General features: G+C 39.1%; 3 protein-coding genes and 1 pseudogene across 3 annotated transcripts; 2 read left to right on the top strand and 2 right to left on the bottom strand.

Annotated features, from left to right (window-relative positions):
- Window positions 1-276: 276 nt before the first annotated feature.
- LOC104435508 (MLP-like protein 28) lies at window positions 277-911 on the bottom strand. Its single transcript, XM_018864505.1, has 2 exons — window positions 734-911; window positions 277-470 (listed from the first exon to the last, which is right to left on the bottom strand). The coding sequence occupies exons 1-2, from the start codon at window positions 909-911 to the stop codon at window positions 277-279; spliced, it is 372 nt and encodes a 123-aa protein (XP_018720050.1).
- Window positions 912-1,295: 384 nt separating this feature from the next.
- LOC104435509 (MLP-like protein 328) lies at window positions 1,296-1,852 on the top strand. Its single transcript, XM_039307150.1, has 2 exons — window positions 1,296-1,482; window positions 1,581-1,852. The coding sequence occupies exons 1-2, from the start codon at window positions 1,296-1,298 to the stop codon at window positions 1,850-1,852; spliced, it is 459 nt and encodes a 152-aa protein (XP_039163084.1).
- A 3,466-nt stretch (window positions 1,853-5,318) lies between these two features.
- LOC104435510 lies at window positions 5,319-7,990 on the top strand (annotated as a pseudogene).
- A 761-nt stretch (window positions 7,991-8,751) lies between these two features.
- LOC104433212 lies at window positions 8,752-19,532 on the bottom strand. The gene is given in 16 exon segments (XM_039306622.1): window positions 8,752-9,609; window positions 10,800-11,084; window positions 11,185-11,333; window positions 11,646-11,943; window positions 12,251-12,352; window positions 12,440-12,772; window positions 13,794-13,993; window positions 14,202-14,386; window positions 16,245-16,471; window positions 17,042-17,129; window positions 17,244-17,342; window positions 17,705-17,802; window positions 17,898-18,176; window positions 18,267-18,492; window positions 18,634-18,965; window positions 19,118-19,532. Coding segments are annotated over 15 exon segments (3,072 nt in total). The 5' UTR covers window positions 18,924-18,965; window positions 19,118-19,532; the 3' UTR covers window positions 8,752-9,396.
- Between the last annotated feature and the right edge of the window lie 1,323 nt (window positions 19,533-20,855).

Below are 20,855 nucleotides of genomic sequence, written 5' to 3'. Positions count from 1 at the left end.
CTAGGCAAGGAGAGGCCAGCTTCTAGGCTTGCGGCTGGTAACCGGAACACTTCAAGAAATTTAATTACAAGATAAAGCGCAAGTTTCTGTTTAAACAACATGAAAAGCTGGTGATTCTTACAAGCTTTTATGCTGCAAAATAATAAAACCACAGCGTCGCCCACTTAATCACTGATATACACATCTCAGAAGTAAGAAGCAGCAGCTTCTCTTTATTTCGCCACACGGGACAACACATGGGACTTGCGGCATCCTCTTCAGCTCTTCCTATCAACCTCAACCTTGTTTCGGGATCAAGTGTTTGTCAAGATCTTTGGCAAGATCGACGAGAAACCGGAGATAATCGTGTGGCTCGCCATCGGTCTCCTTGAACTTCTCATAGATCAACGTAATCTTCACTGTCCCTGCTTCGTCTTTGGGGAAAACCTGATTCACGATCTTGTAGGCCTTAATACTGCTCAAAGATGAATCTGCCCACAGCCACCATCGTCATCGTCTTGTTTTCCTCATCTATTTCCACCTTCTCCTTGAATACCTCCTGTACCCCATCTGCAAATTGGTTCCACTTAGATGTGTTTCATTCGTGGTAAAAAACAAACGCTTCAATAATTTAAGAGCATTTTATGATATTGTGCCTCAGGTAATATTTAAAGCCCGAAGTACCTATCGCGGGGCACAATTTGGGCATATACCCTCTAGAGATTAATTGACAACTTATTAGGTTCATAAGTACCGACGGTGTAGTTCCAAAGTTTGACGGAACCGGGAGTGACCCAGTCACCCTCGTGAATTTCAGCTCCTTGGACTTTGTCCGGGGAGGCTTCAGGAAGATGGTGGACTTCGTAGCTCCAACGTTTGTAGAACTTTTCCGCTGGCGAGTTGATTTCGAAATCTTCCTCTAGCTTCCCCATTTCTTTTCTTTAGAAACTTACAACAATCACCATATCTCACCATATCTCATTATATCTCATCAAATCCTATCATATCTTATCATAGCTCACCATCTCATTACATCTCATCATATCTTATAATATTTCTATAAACAATCACTACACCTAGAAGTACCAATGGACTCATTAAAAGTAACGCAACAATTATGACTATTTTTCAATGCGGGTACCAAACAGTTTTCGGTATAAATTCTGGGATTTTGGTGTCCAAGTATTGGCAATTCAATAGTCTTGGTATTAAAGTATCGGCACCGATGAATTTGATTTAATTTCTAACAATACTCAAGAAAGATCTTGAGTAAGAGGTAAAGCTAGTTAGGGTTATTGAGTGAACGAACAGAGAAGATGACTCTAGCGGGGACACTGGAGACTGAGTTGGAGCTTAAGTCACCAGCTGACAAGTACTTCAAACGTATCAGCAGCGAACTCCACCATGCCCCGAACGCTTCCTCCGACAAGGTTCACGCCATCGAAGTGCATGAAGGTGATTGGGAAACTCCAGGATCGGTCAAGCTCTGGACTTACACCATCAGTAAGTAATACTTTGCAGTCATCAAGAGAGAGCACTCTTAATTATTTTGGAACACCTTTCACTTTGTTTTTCCTTTTGTCGGGTAAATATGTGTGTAGATGGGAAGGAGGAGGTATTCAAGGAGAAGATCGAGGTTGATGAGGCGAAGAAGTCGGCGACATTTGTTGCCGTTGGTGGGCACCTGCTGGAGAAGTACAAGAGCTACAAGGTCACCCTCCACATTGTCCTGAAGGGCGAGGCTGTGGTGGCGAAGATCACCCTTGACTTTGAGAAGCACCATCAGAGCCATGATGACCTGAAGGACTACATGGAGTTCGTGATCAGCCTCGCTAAGGACATCGACGAGCACCTTGCCGGCCAGGCTGATTGAGTTAAAAAGGGATCATCCACATACTCTGATTATTTTATAAGTAAAATATTGCAAACTGAGCTTCCAAATATGTGACAATTATGTTATAAGTAATATATATATATTGTTGCTATATCAACATTTCGACCGCTTAATAAATGTTAAGATAGCATGAGTTTCTCTAAATTGCCATAGAAGTTCCAGTGAAGCTGCTATTTGACCAGGCTCATCTTACTTTTGGATAGGTTCAGTCCACATGATTTGTCGATCATGCAATATGAACTCAAAAAGTACTTATCTTTATGTTGTAGAAATTTAAGGGTCTTAGATTCTCCACTAAGAAGTCAGGAATCCGATCAAAACCAAATGAGTAAATTAAACACATTATTTGGGTAGTTCAGATGATAGGAAGTAAGTCTAAGAGAGAAGCAAGATTCATTATGAGACAAGCGGTACAATATTGATATCAACTCGATTGAATCACCTAAAAGCACTTTCATATTTCCAAAGGCATGGTTATGTCCAAGAATCTCACAAATAAGTCCTTACAAGAATTCTTACGAAGTGAAATGTTAATGCTACCATTTATTGTAGGATGTATTTTGTGTTATGCAAATGTCATAACGGAAATGATTTTCAAAATCAAACCAAATATGTTTAATCACTTTTGTTTTACTCAAAAATTATATTTGAAACTTCAAATTCAACTGCAGTACTTATCTTTTTGTAGTAGGATTCAGAAACCCACTCTTAGGAATCTATAACCAAAGTTCATGATCCATAAATATAGAATGAAGATAAGGATAGAAGACGATGTTCGTCCAACGGAAATTTTGAGCAACTACATGGCTCTCATACATTTATCTCCCAGTTGGGATCTTACTAGAGTGATGGTAGGTTTATTTGAATAATCTCCAAAATTATTTTATTAGGTGATTAAAGCAGGTTGCAAGCGTGCATTCAAACAAGAAGAGCATATGCAACACAATATAATAATCTGCCACATCACTTCTAATTGACTAATTTCATAAATCAATCTGGGTAGACGTAGTATTTCTCATCTTTCTAATTTACTTATAACCACTCCGTACAGGTAGCAATTCCCAAAGGCTGCGTTTGGTAGTTCGGATTTGAGTCCGGATAGGATAATTTGTTATCCTATCTGATGTTTGGGAATGTCCACCGGATTAGACAAACCTGGATATATCCGGATAAAACGCTGGATAAAAAATCCGGGGGAGGGGTGGGATAAGCTTGGATTGGATAAGATTTTTTTTTTTTTTTTTTTTTTAAAGAAAGAAAGAACTTAACAAAAAGAGAAGATATCACTTGCCGTTTTCAATAGTGGCCACTGCGGAGGTGGCCACAATTCCTAGATCTAGGGTTTTTCCATGGCCTTTAATTAATTGAATTTTCTATTTTTTAATTTTATAATTTAAATGAATATAATATTTATTTTTTCATCTTATCCTTAAGTGCACCAAACACTTGATAAGATTAAATATGTCCGCATTTATTATCCAAATGATTTAATATCCTACTTTATCCTATCCTATCATGATTATTATCCGGACGACCAAACGTAGCCAAAGGGTTTTGCTATCAGAATTCGCTATTCACTGCCCTTGTTGAAAATATGATTCAAGTTTAAGCCCGTAATGGAAGCATGATCGTAGTAGATTTCCTAATTGAATTGGTAATTCTTCCCAAAAAGAAAATCCAAACTACTGCACATATGAAAGGAAGTGACTTAATATGTAATTCTTACATACAATTAAAATATTAGAAGGTAGTACAATACGTTTTTACGGTGTCGTTGGGTATAAAAACTTTTTATACCCAACGAAACCAAACCAAATTGCAAAAAAGGTTTGGCTTGAGTCGCAGATTAATTCGTTTTTTCTTGCCCATAAGTATGAGTAACAACGATAAACATTGACCGGGGACAAGGAGGAGGAAGAGGAGCAGTTGTTCGTGAGCAAGAGAGAAAATGGGAAGAGTCCTAAATCTAGTGTGATTTTTTCAATTAAGTCTTAACCTTTTATTTTTTTTGGCTAATTTAGTCATAAACCTTTGCAATTATGTTAATTTAGTCCATCTAACCAAATTTGGCTAGACAGCGCTAACATGGATGCCAGTCAATACTAATGTGGCAATTTTTTAATAATATTTTAAAAAATTATTATTTTCTCTTCTTTTTTTTTCTTCTTCTTCCTTTGGTCGGTCATCGGATCGGCCATAGGTTACAACTGGCAAGGTTGACCTCACTAGCTTTTGGCGAGGCCTTGCCCTTGCTCGGATCTAGCCAAGGTGAGCAAGCCATGGCAAGGCGAAAAACTGTTGTTGCGGGCAAGCTCGGCCTTGCCATCACCAAGCGAGGGCGAGCTCGCCCAACATCGCAACAACGAGGCTTGCTCTCGCTAGTGGCCGGCAAGGTTGACCTCATTGGTTGTAACCTCTGGTCGGCTCGGCGACTAGCTAGAAGAAGAAGAATGGGAAAAAAAAAAAACATAATAATAATAGATTCGAAAAAATAAAATATTATTAAAAAATTCCCACGTCAATATTGGCTGTATGGTCGGCGTTGGCCAACATCCACATCAACACCAGCTAACCAAATTTGACCGTATAGACTGAATTGTCACAATTATAAAAAGTTTAGGATTGAATTGGAAAGAAAAAAAAAATATAACTGAATTGGAAAAATTGCAATAAGTTTAGGACAGTTTTAGTAATTTTCCAGAAAAAAGAAACAAAGGCGGAACATGAAGATAAGGAAAAAAAACCCACATTTTGGCCATTAAAGTTAAATGCATTATGACTCTTTCTCTCAAGGATTAAATTCAAAATATATGCGTTTGTATCATGTGTTTAGAGACCATAATCCTTCGTAAGGAGATCATATCATGCATTATGACGTATCCCATTTCGGGATATGACAATTCATAAACAAATTTAGAGCTTCCTGGTGTGGCAATATAGGGTGGATTTTGTTTGATTCCCTGTCCATTAGGACCATACCCACATTCAAGACCTAGCAAGAACCGACTCAATATATACTCGACCAAAGTCTCATTTTCGGGGTATGTTATGATGGAAAATGTAGTTATCTTATAGTGGGCTATATAATCAATGTGAAAATGAAAAGAAATGCTCCTGTAGAAAAAAAGTTCTTTTAAATAACTATATAGTTTAATAATACATATATAAATCTGATTAAGCTCCATTTACAAACGTTGGGTTAATACCTGCGCTCAGGTCACCAATTGGTGGTCACCCGAGCTTCTACATGTTTAAGAGTTTGTGCATGATCTTGACGCATACCCAAAACAAGCACACACATCGAAAAAATCATTGATCTCCCATCAAAAAACCAATAAATAGGAGATCTAGATCAGAGCCAAGACGCCCAATCTTTATTCTTGAAACTCTAAGTAGTATAATATCCTGAAAGAGGCTCGTGTTCTAATACATACTGCGGAAGATAATGGGTCTCGAGGGGAAGGTGGAGGAAGAGTTCGATATCAACTCACCAGCGCACAGATTCTACAAACGTTTGAGCTACGAACAACACCATCTTCCTGATGCCTCGCCGGACAAAGTCCAAGGAGATGAAATTCACGAGGGCGACTGGGTCACTCCCGGTTCCGTCAAACTATGGAACTACACCATCGGTACTTATGAACCTAATATGTTGTCAATTAATCTTTAGAGGGTAATGCCCAAATCGTGCCTAACGCACAATATCATAAAAAAGGTCTTAGATTATTGAAGCATTTGTGTTTTACCATGAATGAAACACATCTAAGCGGAATCAATTTGCAGACGGGGTACAGGAGGTATTCAAGGAGAAGGTGGAAATAGATGAGGAAAACAAGACGATGACGATGGTAGCTGTGGGCGGACACATCCTGAGCAGTATAAGGCCTATAAGATCGTATATCAGGTTTTCCCCAAGGGCGAGTCGGGGACAGTGAAGATTTCGTTGATCTATGAGAAGTTCAACGAGACCGATGGCAAGCCACACAATTATCTCCGGTTTCTCGTCGATCTCGTCAAAGACCTCGACAAACACTTGACCCCAAAACCAGGTTGAGGTTGATAGAAAGAGCTGAAAGAGGATGTCGTAAGTCCCTTGTGTGGTACCGAGTGGCGAAATAAAGAGAAGCCACTGATTCTGACTTTTGAGATGTATGCAACAGTGAGTGTGTGATGCGGTGGGTCTACTATTGTGCAGAATAAAAGCTTGTAAGCACCATCTTTTTATGTTGTTTAAACAGAAACGTGCGCCTTATCTTGTAATTAAATTTCTTGAAGAGTTCCGGAGCTACACATTGCAAGGAGCTAACAATAATTACTGGAAACTTTAATCAAAGCTTTTAGTGACTCAAATACAAATCCAGTTGCAAAACTTAAAAGAGTGCTAGACATTTACATGCCAGCGTGGAAACACCTCAAATCACGTTGCCCAAATGTACTCGGTATAGATTAGCGAGCAGACACAGATTTCAGACCATTCCAAAGACCGAATCCCTTGTCACTGTCTTGTGAATGATGAGGTATTGGAATTTTAAACTCAAACGATGACCATTAGCAATCTACTGACCCGTTACAGGCATCTGATGAGTTTCCCCTGTCCAGTTTATGATCGATAATTTTTACAGCTTCTATTGGGTCCTGATGTGATGGGTCAATACTTGGGATTGACACAGTGCGGCAACTTATGCTTTCTTTTATTTGTTCCTCTTTGTCGAGGGTCAATCTCTTGCCTATTAACTAGCTCGATCCATAGAGAAAAGCTCTAGGAAAGAATATACTTCTATTACTTAAATGTTGAACGATATTAATGAGGAGAGAACCCCTATATATACATATAAGGCCTTCTAATTACTACTGCTCCAACTACCATCTATTTTATGAAATACAAGACCACCATCCACCTCATTAAATACAAGAAATATTGAATGCAAACATACATTTGCAAGAAACCCTAGGCTTTTATTAATTCAAGGCTTATCCTGCTTCCTTGGATCATTTCTTAATACATCAAACGCTTGAAAATCTTGAGACTGTAACATTCTCTCCCACACGATCAAGCAACAAGCTCAATGGTGCTCTCAACTCAGAGTTTTTCACTTGCCCAAAGGCATCCTTCCTTCGTATTGTCACTTTTCTCGAAAGTCGGTGATTTTTCTATCTCCAATGCAACTTGATCTTTCCCTTCTTGACTTGTCGACTAGATGACTCTTTAATCCCAACTTGTTCCATAAGCAACTCCTTCACTTTAGCTATTTCCATGTTGTCCGGCAAGTTTTCCACTTCCTGAAAAAGCATATGGATCATCATATTACTTTGAGTTGACTTAGGTCACCCCAACTCCACCTTCAATCCTTCCAAAGGTTGTGGCTTCGCTCTCAACTCAACTACAAAGTTCCTCAACTTTTGGTCCTTCATCCACAAGTTGTATCATGGAGATGCTCCTGGTCTTTGTTAACTCAAAGATCATTGGTACCACTGATGAACATTTTGGGTCGGTGATCCTAATTGAAACTAAGTTGTATAATACCCTTAAAGAAGCTTGTGCCCTATCACTCGCGTTTGTAGAGAAAGGAAATGGGTCTTGAGGGGAAGCTAGAGGAAGAGTTCGAGATCAACTAGCCAGAGGACAAGTACAACAAACGTTTGGGCTCCGAACTCCTCCATCTTCCTGATGCCTCACTGGACAAAGTCCAATGAGCTAAAATTCATAGGGCGACTGGGTCAATCCGGGTTCCGTCACTCTGGAACTACACCATCGGTACTTACGAACGAACCTAGTAACGTTGATTAATCCGAGGTCTGTCCAAATTGTACCCGATGATAGGTACATCAGGCTTGTAAATATATGCCTGTAGATATGTTTATTTTGTCGTCGATCAACGCACAATATAATAAAAAGCTCTTGGACTATTTGAAGTGCTTGTGTTTTATAATGAATGAAACACATTTAAGTGGGACCAATTTGTAGATGGGGTACAGGAGGTATTCAAGGAGAAGGTGGAAATAGATCAGGAAAAGAAGACGATGACGCTGGCTGCTGTAGGTGGATACGCCCTTGAAAAGTACAAGGTCTACAATATCGTCTACCAGGTTTTCCCCGAGGGGAGTCTGGAACGGTGAAGATTTCATTGATCTATGAGAAGTTCAGGGAGACCAATGGTGAGCCGCACAATTATCTCCAGTTTGTCATCGATGCCTCCAAAGATCTCGACAAACGCTTGAGCCAAACAAGGTGGATAAAAAGAGCTCAAAGAGTATGTCCTGAGGGACGCACTTTACCGACTGGTGAGATAAAGAGAAGCTACTGCTTCCGATTTCTGAGACGTGTATCAGTGATTCAGCATGCGATGCTGTGGGTTTACTATTGTGTAGAACTAAAGCTGGTAAGAATCACCAGCTCTTACATGTTAAAACATTGCCGCATGCCTTATCTTGTAATCAAATTCCTTGAAGAGTTCCAGAGCTACAAATTGCAAGGAGGAGCTAACGGCCAATCATGGAAACTTCTAATCAATTACCTTCAGATTCTCACATACAATTTCCAGCTGCAAAAATTGGAGTACTGGATATTTACATGGAAGTCTAATTCACCAAAGTATTTCTGAGCTTCAATTCAAAAAAGAAAAGACCATTTGAAAGCCCACCAATCAATAATTTATGCCAGTATGATTCACTCTAAGCTCTATTTTACCTCTATATTAGTTGTCCTCCTCAATTTTTTCACTCTTTCCTTCTTCAATGTCTCTCTTTATCCTTCCAGCAATCAAAGCATCATTTAAATGTGATCATGTCTTATTCCAATCTTAACAGCTAAATTTAAAGCATTGAATAGCTTTCTCTGCCTTTTTCTGCAGGAAAACAAATTGAACTACTTGAAAGCAAGACCAGCAAAAGAAGCTACTCGTCATTTAAGCAGAATCCAATGGTACATTGATATCATTCCTTGATCAAATATTACATCGCAGCACCATCCCATATAAAGACCAATTACAGAATTATGGTTTGATATTTTCTTTACAGATTGCAGTAGTGAGCTAACAGCAGGGGTGAACCTTCAACTAGCCCATCTCTACCAAAGGAATTACAAGTGTAAACATTCTTATGTACAATTTTACCAGAATCTACTTCTAGTAAAGAACTAAATGAGTACCTAAAAGGTTGAAGTCACCTTTGCTGTTTCAAGTGTCACCTAAATGAGTACCTCATAATCTCATCCAGTGTCAGAAGCAAAGCGGCAAACATCCATCACTGATTTTAATTCGATCAAGGAATCATGTAATCAATTCAAGATTCACTCTCTTGATCTCATCTCATGCTAGGCCAGCCTCGATCATGTCCTCTCTCATGCCAGGACAACTGAAAATGTGGAGAGCAGATGCCAGAGTTGAAACAACTCAAACACTACTGGCAAAATCCACATGCTATGAGACATACAGATCCCACACATTTCCTGCATAAGACCAAATCCCTTGCTTTTGCCTCGTGAATGACAAGGTATTGGAATTTTATACCCAACCGAGTGATGATCATAAGCAATTCACCAACCCATTACTGGCTTCTGATTGAGTCTTCACCATCCGATTTATTACAAAGTGGTCAACAATTCTTACTGTTTTTACTGGGTCTTGTAAGGGAGCTGCGGAACTCCACTTACTAGGAAACCTCCTAAGGTGGCTTAACTGCTCTGGCTGTTTTGGTTCTTCATCCCAATCAGGATCCAGCTTCCATTCCTTTGGAACCTGCATTACAAGGTGAATCACCATTGTTGGTAACAGTTACACTGTTAAGCAGGAAAGCATCATAAAATCTGGAAAGAAATGATGCATTTAATGTTTGGACCAAAGAAAAGACACTTTGAATTGGGTAAAACTGTGTTCAGATAGACTTTTGAAATATGGAAATTCTCCATTACAAGTCAAGGTCATACAGAGTTTCGATGACCTTTGGATACATATATCTGGTATCATTCTACTATTATATTATTATATTTTCTTTACCAATCAAAAATCCACAATCAACTCTGCATTTCAGTAGTCTTTTATCGTTCTTAATGCAAGTTTGTCTTACAACCACCTACCATCCCACTAATTTCAAAAGCCTAGTAGCAACAGGGAAATAATGAATTGTAGAACACAAATGTTCTTACAGATAATGCTCAGGAGTCATTATTACTAACACATGCTGCCAGTCTAAGGTTTCACCGCAGAAACCCAAATTATATCCCACTTTTATGAGGCATACAGGTAATCATATCTGCTCTTAATTTTTTTTAGCATTCAAAAGGGAGCGACATATATTTAAGGGACCTTATCACTGAATCTGACTAAACAAGTGATGTATATCTCACGACACCTACGTATTGACCAGTTCCCAAGACAATGCACTTAAGTCAAAACTCTTCCAGATATATTTAACAAGCCACAATGCTGAATCCACATAGAAGCAAATATTTCATATCTAAGAACCCAGTACAACATAAGACCACTCCACAACACAATGCGCTAAGTCAAACTCTTAGATCTTTTCTATAATGCTGATTTTTCCCTTCCATGAAGCACCTTGTCCTTGATATACTAAAATGCTTCAAATTAATAACAGAGATACTGGTAGGGAAGCCATTAACACAGAAACGCATCAAAATTTTCTGCCAGTGTTTGATTCTAGACAATGGTGTATGTAGTTTAACAATAGTGCAATATATAAACAAATAAACAAACAATAGTGAATATTCAAGACATCCTGCAAATAGTGCTGCTTCAATTTTAAAATATACTCTGATGAAGAATAGGCTTTCTGAAAAAATGTTCACAAGGAAATCATATTGCTTAAAATATCAATGACGGAGTAAAGAATAAGCAAATGGTATTTCATAATACTAGGGAGCACACTGTCCATGTAAGTAAAGCATCAGATAGTTCTGACTGGTTACCTTATCAACTACTAGGGTATAGACTTCAAGATCACCTCCACTGTTTATGTGGAATCGTGTAAATCCCTTGTAATTAGCAATTCGAAGTGAGGAGAAGGCCTCGTCAAAGTGTAAATGAAGCCAGTTAATGCAAATGTATAAGTAGCTTCCAAAAACTAGAGAGACAACGGGAGTGGAAAAGACCCAGAAATAGAGAAACACAGAAGCATAATATATCGCAGCACCGCCACGTGACAATGATTCCATTCCCCTCCGGCAAATGTTTGTCCTTGATACGGCCATGACCTAGCAAGTCAATCCAAAGATAGTCACATTGTAGAAAAAATGTCATATGAGATACCCATATCTAAAAACAGCACTATGAATAAATTTAAAGGACATAAACCTCTGGGACATCAAAGGCAGACATGAGATATTTGATGCAAGCAGGATATAGACCCAATGTCCATTGTTCTATACGAGATCGAAGGCCTGTTGGATCTGGAAAGTGCTCGCTCTCTACAGTTCGGTACCACTGGTACAATGTGTGATAACCTAAGACAAAAATCTAGGTCAGCACCTCAAGACACTTATGTGAATGCTTACTTATCCAACACGAGGACATGGCACACAAGCACAAGAAAATTGCAGTGTCTTAGTTTAAGAGTAGACGCAGCGTAGATGTGCTACAAGAGGACAATTAACGAAATTATATCATCAATTGAACATCAGTTTTCCACTGGAGACGCGCTCACTTCTCCATTATGTCAAAGCAGAGGATCAATTAAAACATCCACTGATTCATGCAAAGTCAACATCTTGAGTGAAAAAAAAAATACACACACATCAGAATGTATAAAGACAGACCTGAAGTCGCCAAAAGTTTATGCCTGATGCAGGTCTCTATGCCCAATTCCATAAGTAGCATAAGAATTAGTGCGGCAGTCAAGTGTGCAGAAACATGAAGTACACCAATCATCACTCGTTTCTTCCGCGAAACTTTCGATGGTACAAATGTGACAGATACAATTAGCAGTAGCAAAGCACCTGCTAGAGATACATAAGAATGTTCCAGCAAGTACTTGAAAGCAACCCACACGGTGACAAAAAAGCTCTTCAAATGGCCAGAAACGGAATCACCTTGTAACATGTGATTGAGCTCACACTGCAAAGGAAGCCCAAGGATTAGCCAACTACTCAAACATATTAACATAATAATAAATAAGGAGCAGGATAAGTAGGCTCCATGCTATTTGTTTGAGTTATCTTTGGAACTTATATTATCTCCTTGGAACCTTGACTGCTTAAAAAGGAATTCACAATGAAGAGTTGAGTAAAATGAAAACACCCTGCTTCTAACGGATTGGATTAATAAATAAATGATATGCTAACTGCGAAGTGCTACGTGACATGATACCCGTCTACCAAGAATCTGAATGCAAAAATCACGTTCAGCTAAAAGGCATACTCACTTGGGGTAACATAGAAAAAACCAGAACAAAGTAGATGATACCACCGATAATATCAAATTGCCAGTTTTTCTTCCGAAATTTCAAGATATTCCCCAAAGCAATCTGCAAAGCAACCAGATAAAAGTAAGATTTTGCACTAGAGTTCAAAACTAATTGATCAAAGAAGCTAGAAATCGTCTTGTCATATACCCTGCTAGAATCTTCAAAAGATGGATAAGAAGCCTTGGTCTCATAAGTAGCTCCACAATATTCCTTAAAGTTCCCAAATACATGGGTTGGATGTAAAAATGCCCCACCACAACCATTCACAAGTAGATGTTGCACATAAACTGGCTTATCTGAAGGTACACAAGAGTGACGCATATAATGATGCAAGTCCCCAGCAATTCGAAGTTTACATCTCCCCTTCAAATGATCACATATCAAATGAGAGAAATTCTTCCCAGAAACATCATTCCAATACCAATCAAGAAGCCAGTTAGGTTCATGCGTAAGTATGATCACTGAATCCTCATCCCCAACCTGCATTAGATGTGGAATTAGATACTCAACTCACTGTAACAAGAGACAGCTGTAGATATCGTGTTATGATGTAGAGGTTTTTGACTAGCTTTAGTCCCTATAAAATGTTCCACTTTGTGCTATAGTGATTAAGACGTGTATGTAGAGGTACCAGAAACATGAAAAGAAAAACACCATAATCAATTGTGGAAATGTAAGTTGCTAGCAGTAGTAAAGGATATGAAACAAATTCCGATAATCTATAAGATTAGATTCAGCTGAAGATACAATTAGCATTATCATGTTTCAAAGCACACCATTCTCCTTATGCACAGATTAGCTGTGACACAGATAAGAAATCATAAGATCACTAGTTAATGATTCCTATTCATACAAGAGCAAATGTTCAAACTCCAAATTAAGCCACATACATGGTAGTAAAAGAGCAAAATGCCAGGGCCAAACAGACTTTATCCTAGGACACTGAGGGCATTGATAGAGGACTTCTCACTCGGACCTAAATCAGATCTGAAAAAAATTTAAAGCAGGACTAACATCAACACCGAGGCCATTAGCAAAGATTAATATCGATAAGCTCTCTTGGGGAATATTTTGAATTATAGCACTAAAGTTGTCATTCAGAGGCTGGAATTATTGGCCCCAACAGGAGTATATCACAAGCTAATAACTTAACAAAGGATAGATAAATGTGCAGTTCTTCAAAAGACTTCTGATGAAAATAGAAATAAAAGACCATGATCCTCTCTCAGCAAGTTACTAACAGAAAAATATATGTCCAACTGTAAACAACTCAACAACATATCAGACCGCACGACAATAGCAAATAAGCTGCTGGAAAATATCTAAAATGGCGACTCAAAAGGCAGAAAGATGCTATACAATCCAGAGGAATATCCTCAAGAGTGATACAAACTACCAGCTACATGTCCCATACAGGATCCCTCAACTCAAGCATTTCCCTTATCTGATTGTTTTCCTAACAAAGATTGTCAAAAAATTGCAAAGAAAATTAAGGAAGTACCTTCTTCTTTACCAGCTCTGAGAAGAATTTAAATTGGTACACATCAATATCGCCATGGAGTGCCAGATCAAGGCCAAATACCCACCAATTTTTGGGGAGTTGCAAAGCAAAATAACTCTTTTTCTGAGGCATCAACCACCCACCTAGCCAACTCTTATGACATATGTACCTCATGAAAGTATGAAGTCCATCAAACCAATCTGTAAAACCGCATAAACAAAATTTAATGAGGTAACCATTACATCTTCAAAGCACCAGATTTTAGAAACTTCTAATAACAAAAACAACTAAGGACATGGGAGAGCACAATGCAATGATATTAGTTTCAAGTTTCAAAATGATACAAGGTGTTGTCAGAGAGCCAAACAAAAAACTTAAGCAAGGGTCACAATGGAAACCAAAACTGACCGTGATTTCCAGGAATTAGGAAAGCCTGGGGCCCATCATATTGCTTTAGCTCAGAAATCCCAGTTGGAATTTCAGGCTTGTTCACAGCAATCTGTTCTAGTTTGTACCAAGGTGGAGGCTGAAGAGCACACTCAAAAGGACGAAAGAACCTCTTTTCATAAGTAAATGCAGATGGATTTGGATATCTGCAAAAGAAGCATAATACTTTGTTTAAGCAAGAATGAACATTTCTAGAAATCGATGCACTTATACAAGCAAATGATGCCTAATTCTCTGTTCGCCGTGCTTAATTTAAAATCAAACCAGCTGACACTTCCTTGCATACTCAGCAACAAATGTGATCAAATAAAAAATGTAATATTCAACATAACCGAAATAAAGAAAACAAGTAAAAGTAGACTAGCCTGAACTTACAATATTGGCAGATGATATAAAACATAATTGGGTTTGGAGCCCATAAAGTGCAGACCCGTCCATTTTAAGTATTGACAAAAACCCTCAAGATCATTGTGGTTGACAACACACTTTGCTAATGCTTGATGGGATTTTTTTTTTTTTTTCTTTTTAAATTGAAGAGAGATCCACTACTGGTTTACTGCAAATGATAATTTTCAGGGGGAACAAAAAATCAAAAAAGTGTCTTCTTCTTTCTCTGTCTCGATGTCTTTGCTCAACAACTTCATACATGACTACACCAACCATCCACTACATCAACATGGAGAGACTTTGACAGTGATAAGTGACACTCCAGCAGAAATAGGCATCAATGATTGTTACTCATAAATGAGCTAATCCCATTGGTCCAGCGTCATAGTACTTGTTACCTTACTGAAAATCCGAAAACTTCAAGTTTAATAAATCTATACATTTTAGCCTGCAGATTAGACTAAAACTATCTAAAACTGTAAACCATGCTTATATATTAAGCGACTTTTTTAATATAATTGATTTCAGAATATTTGTATGACATTGAGAGCATGGAACCATTTAATGTCTCCTATCGTTTAAATTGATAGTTTGGAGTATAAGACTCGAACTTCTACCTAGTTGTTTAAGTACGTAAAATGTTATGATTTAATCTTAGAATCCCATTTTATGACGATGTCAGTAACCAAAGTGAGCTTGACTACCTCACTCAAGATGCAATTACTCTCCAAAAATAGAGCATGTGCTGGCTGCTTCATGGGGATGAAATAACATGTGTCCAGAGTGGCTTTATTTTTACTTTTTGCGTTTTTTTTTTTCAAATGATGTGTGTGCACAGTCTTTGACTTGTTTTTTAATCTTAACCACTTGAAATTTTCACAACATAGTAAATGTTGACACATAGTATATTTTTCATAATGTCTTAAAATTTAACAACTAATTAAAATTTTGGCGGGAAAGTAATAATTTGCTTCAACTTTTCATTAGTCAAAATAAACCAACCATAAGGTAATCAAGTCACATACCTGGAGTGGCCAATGAGAGTTTCAAACTCAATGAACACAACATATATCTAAAAGCCTAATGGTACAATAAAGGCAAGTTAAGCCAATTGAAATGCTCCGCCACAAAAGTAGATGCAGAACAAGCAGAACAACATATAAAACAGACCAGAATAGGCTCAAATGCAATGTTTAACCGACCAAAAAAAGTTTGGTACTGTTTCATATAATTAAGACTGAAGAAACATCAGTCCAGTCCATCACTAGCTGAAAGAGAAAATTCTGCTTAACAATTGAGAGAGTAGAAGCAAGGCAAAGTTCAGCGCAGGGTCAAACTTACAAAACGAACTAACCAATTTAAATTTGAAATTCAATAGGCAAGAACTAATTACCATGACCATTAACCCACTAAATAGATTAGACTTAAAGTGGTTTATAACACATTCCATTTCTATGACTGACAGTCTAATACTATTCAAGAACTGCCAATCATTAAATTGTGCTACTCTACCTGCTCTGGTTCATGCAAGAGATGGAATATAACAAGAGCAAGAGAATTACTTAAACTGATGCAAATTGTCATGTTGTAGAATAGAAAAACATGTGATTGACTTACGCAAGATCACCCCCAATAAGAAGCAAGTTCCCGCGTGGTAAGGAAAGCATAGAATCACTGGTTGTCACATTAAGTGAAGGCTGAGCCAGTAGCCGTGCAATGCTGTAAGAAGAATTCCCACCATCACCAGTATCAGCCATGAAATCAAACCAAAAATCATCTTTTTCACTGAAGTGATCATAGAAAAAATCCTGCTCAACTCCATCTTCAACCTTGTTCATTGCTGCCTGATGAATTAGAAAGATGAAACAATGCAGCCACTGTGTTAACTATATACACATGGTTTTGTACTTAAACAATGATTTTGTTTGTGCTATATTGACAACAAGATCTGATAAAAAGACAGAATTTGCAAATAAATGATTGAAAAGAAACATTGACAATCACAGTTCGCAAATAGCAACTATAGATCGATTGCCAGCACAAAATACTCATCTAAACTTCAAACAATTTAAAAATCTTTTCTTCTTTTTTTTTCCAGAGGGAGCTTAAAAACAAGTGCCTAAGTTGGACAACAAAAATAAGTACATGATACAACCACCTAAGCATAATTTGATGCTGTCAGTAGCATGATCTGATGCTGTGTTATTAATGCATAAGTTTCATAATGTTCCTTTTGTTAGGATCCAACGAGGAAAGAATGTGAAGGAAAATCCCTAAAATTATTTCTCAGGTCAACTATCTTCTTGGAGACATTGATAGACAGATAGAGAGAGATGTAACATGGAAATTAAGAGGGAGATTTACAAGAGAGACACATAAATTCATCACAAAAAGTTTAGACAATGGAACTTCACCTGCATCATGCGCATATCAAAGCGGCCAAGAAAGACTGTTACTGACACTAGGAGATCAAACATTGTCTTAAAAAGATCAGCTGAAGTTCTGCAGTACACAACAAGAACTGTATAAGTAAAAAATACTGCAAGATCCCCCCCCAAAATAAAAAAAGAAAAGAAAAAGGGAAAGAAAAGGAAAAAGAAGAGGGAAACAGCATACCCAGAATACCAGGGAACCATCCCCAAGAAGTTTGGTTTCATTTGCTTTTTCTTCAACTTTTCAAATTCTTCAACTGATAAAGGGTGAGTGAGAGCCCACCTGCTTGTTATAACATTCGAACAGATTGAGTTGAAATCACCACAACATGGTGAAGAAGATTATAGTGACAGGCAAAAGTTGGGCTAAAAAGATACAAGGGCATCTGTTAGCACAAGACCACTCTACTTTTCCACTGCCTAATTCTCAACTGCATTACCATAAAGAAGAACTCTATTACATAGTAGAATCATCTGCCGCATTCAGCCTACTGTATGGCTTTTAATTGGCTAATCAAAACAACTAAAGTGCAAACTATTGCACTAGAACAAGGGTATGAACAATTTATCCATCACAACACTGTATCCACAGCAAGGGGGCAAAGTCCTATTAATTATTCAAAAAACTAACAAAATGCCACTCACCCTGTTGACCTCTCTATAACATAATTGGTAATGTAAAGGCCTACAAAGGTTGCCCATAACGAGTATAAAGGAGAAATTTCGTCAGAAGAGCCCGCGCCCTGCAACAGACTAAAACGAGATATTAATAACAAGTAAGTTGATGTATGATGAATTATCGATGTCAAAAGTCATAAAAAATAAGTCAGCACATGACATATGATCAATATAAGAAGCCTTCATTCTATACCTCCCCATATATGACCCACTTCGACAAGAGTGGATAATCATTAGCAGACCCAACTGGTGCAAACCAAGATGAGCAAATCTGGTCCTTAAACTCATGAATCCGAAGGAATTTCGCGATCCATGTGTTCCTTTCTTCTTTCTTCCAAAGAGAGAACCAGCCAGAACTTTTTCGCTCAAACGGCCTTTGCTTCAAAATAGCACGGTTGCCACAGTGACTATAAAATACACAGCAGGCAATGCTTAGAACCTATACATAACATAAAAATGCATTATATTAAAAAGACAAGAATAGGCAAATGCTATATAATCTTAGAAGAAATAGATCCTCAGAACTAACCGCACAATTCTGTATTATGGTCCAGAGCTCTGGCCTTCTTCCAGCCACACGAGATACAAGTCCAATGTACCAGAGACCAAGGAATAGTATATGGAAGACAGTGAGGAATATAATAGAGGAGACGTAAATAGTCAAAAATAAAGACAAATTCATCCTCAAATCCACTCCCATTGACTGAAAACTGGGAAGATGATACAGAGCCGCCACTAAAATCCACGCAATGTACCTATGGAAAGCAAGCGTTATTCCCCGAGACAGTTAAAACGACCGCCAACGCACTCGGAAGAATACAAAGCAACCCCCATTCCACAGCCCCAAGAAAAAAAAAAAAAAATCCTTTAGGCTCAGGACGGAACAGAGTGCTCACCATCGGCTAAAATTCGAATAACTGGGCTTGATGGTCTTCCCGATGAACGGCGAAGAAAAGAAATAGAAGAAACCCAGCAAGCAAGCATACATGGACCACCACTTGATGTTTTTGTCCAGCTTCTCGATGAGAGTGTGCATATTGTCCGACGAGATGAAGAACAGGCAGCCGACGACCACGGCGATCACGGCGTGCCTCGAATGCTCGTGAGGGTAGGGATACGTGTGCGTCAGGATAGTCCTCATCCTCAGCGTGCCCAGCAGACCCATGGACTGCCTCTCGGACCCCATATTCGCGATCCTCAGTTCGCCCCTCGCCGCCGATTCCAGCTCCTTCCGCACAACAACCGGAAACACCAGCACCAATCGATCAGCAAGCGCGGCAACACGCAACCCACTTCACGTCACGCGCTCGATTCTAGCTACGCGAGCAAACGATCGACGCACGCGGGGTATAGAGAGAGAAAGAGAGAGAAAGGGCTTACTTCGATCGCAAGCTTCCCTCAGCCGCGGAGCAGAGCACTAGGGTTTCCGCCGGCGGCCGACGCGAACCGCCACGAATTCAGAGCTCCGGCCGCCGCAAGATTCTCGAAACGGTGGGGGCGAGATTGGGCAGGCCAATCGAACGGCGGCGGCGACCGAAGCCGGCGTCGAGAATCTTGACGAGGAAGAAATGGAGAGAGAGAGAGAGAGAGAGAGAGAGGGAAAGCGTGCATGTGCGACGGAGTCTGCAAGAAATGGTTGGGGGAGGGATTACGTGGGAGTGCGTCTTTGAGCAGTAAGGTCAAACCGACTCGAGGAATCTGAGGATGTCCGGAGCGCACATCTCCTCGGCATATTCTCTCGGCGCGCTTCCGCTAGCCCATCCTTTTCTTTCCCCTTTCGACAGAGCCATTGTTCTCGATTCCTTGTTCTCGTCAAGTGGTTCCCATCGATTGATGGGATTGGTCCATCTGAGACCCCGAACATGCAACTCCAAAGAAACACACAACTCGCGTGCATATTACTTTAGCAAGCTTGCACGTGGAAAATTTAGAAACAAAGTGCCGAATTTACTTGTTGCAATTTCCTGGGTCTTGACACGATTTTGAGTCTGTGAACTGATTTCGACGAACGGCAATATGTTCCCTACATATGTAAAGTACTATAGATCTCGATCTTTTTGGAGTGATCATGGTTTAATATGATTCGACTTCAACTAAATTGCATGTAAAATTCACATCACTTGTTCTATTACTTGCAATGTTGTTTACACTAGCGATTACTGTCATCTAATCTCTATTGCGATTGAAGTATTAATGGCTATTACATAGGCTCGGTGGGACAATTGTCATGTATGATGCGGTAGATATGTAATCGAAAATGTGCTTCTCTTCTCCCATAATATAATCACCTATCAATTATCATTGGTTATTAACGGTCATTGATATTCTAAAATTGTCATTTTTCTTGACTTCGCCTTTTTTTCTCTATTACACATGCAACATGCATGAATTATTTTTAGTACTTACATATCTTTCACATATATTGTCAATTTCACGTTGGAGCTTAACGATGTAAGTTTATCGAAATTAAAAATTAATCCAACAGGACTTAATAAGTTCAAGTCACAAGATACAAGTGCAATGCTTAAAAGCATGAGGTTTTCACTCTGGAGTCCTTAAAACTTCCTCATCTTTTTTACAGTTTAAGTCTTTAAATTCTTTGCATCTTCAATCTTGCACGTGGCCCAACTTACGGAGGATGAAGGAAACGTGGGCTCGTCATGGGCTGGCCCAAAAACAGGCAAGCTTTGTCAGCTGATTATAATAAGGCCCCGCGGATGCAAAATTTTATACTTTCTTGTTCTTTTTGGGGCAGCCCACTCACGTGAAGGCCGCCTGACCTTTCATTCATTATCTTGGGAGAGCGCTTCACGGATCCGGAAGGTGGTCCATTTCCTGTAGGGAGTTGGCGGGGATACCCAACGGGACGTTATCCCGTAATCCCGGTTAAACCCCTATAAATGGGGGCTAGGCTAACTGCAGGATCTTGGGCGATTCAGGGTGGAGCAGTTTAAGGACTTGCTCAGGTCCAAAGTCTTTAAATTCTTTGCATCTTCAATCTTGCACGTGGCCCAGCTTACGGAGGATGAAGGAAACGTGGGCTCTTCATGGGCTGGCCCAAAAACAGGCAAGCTTTGTCAGCTGATTATAATAAGGCCCCGCGGATGCAAAATTTTAT

The sequence above is a fragment of the Eucalyptus grandis genome, chromosome 2 (genome assembly GCF_016545825.1).
Source record: "Eucalyptus grandis isolate ANBG69807.140 chromosome 2, ASM1654582v1, whole genome shotgun sequence".
Lineage (NCBI taxonomy): Eukaryota > Viridiplantae > Streptophyta > Magnoliopsida > Myrtales > Myrtaceae > Eucalyptus > Eucalyptus grandis.
Note: the sequence above shows the minus strand (reverse complement) of the source record. Positions and strands in the feature narration are given on the sequence as shown.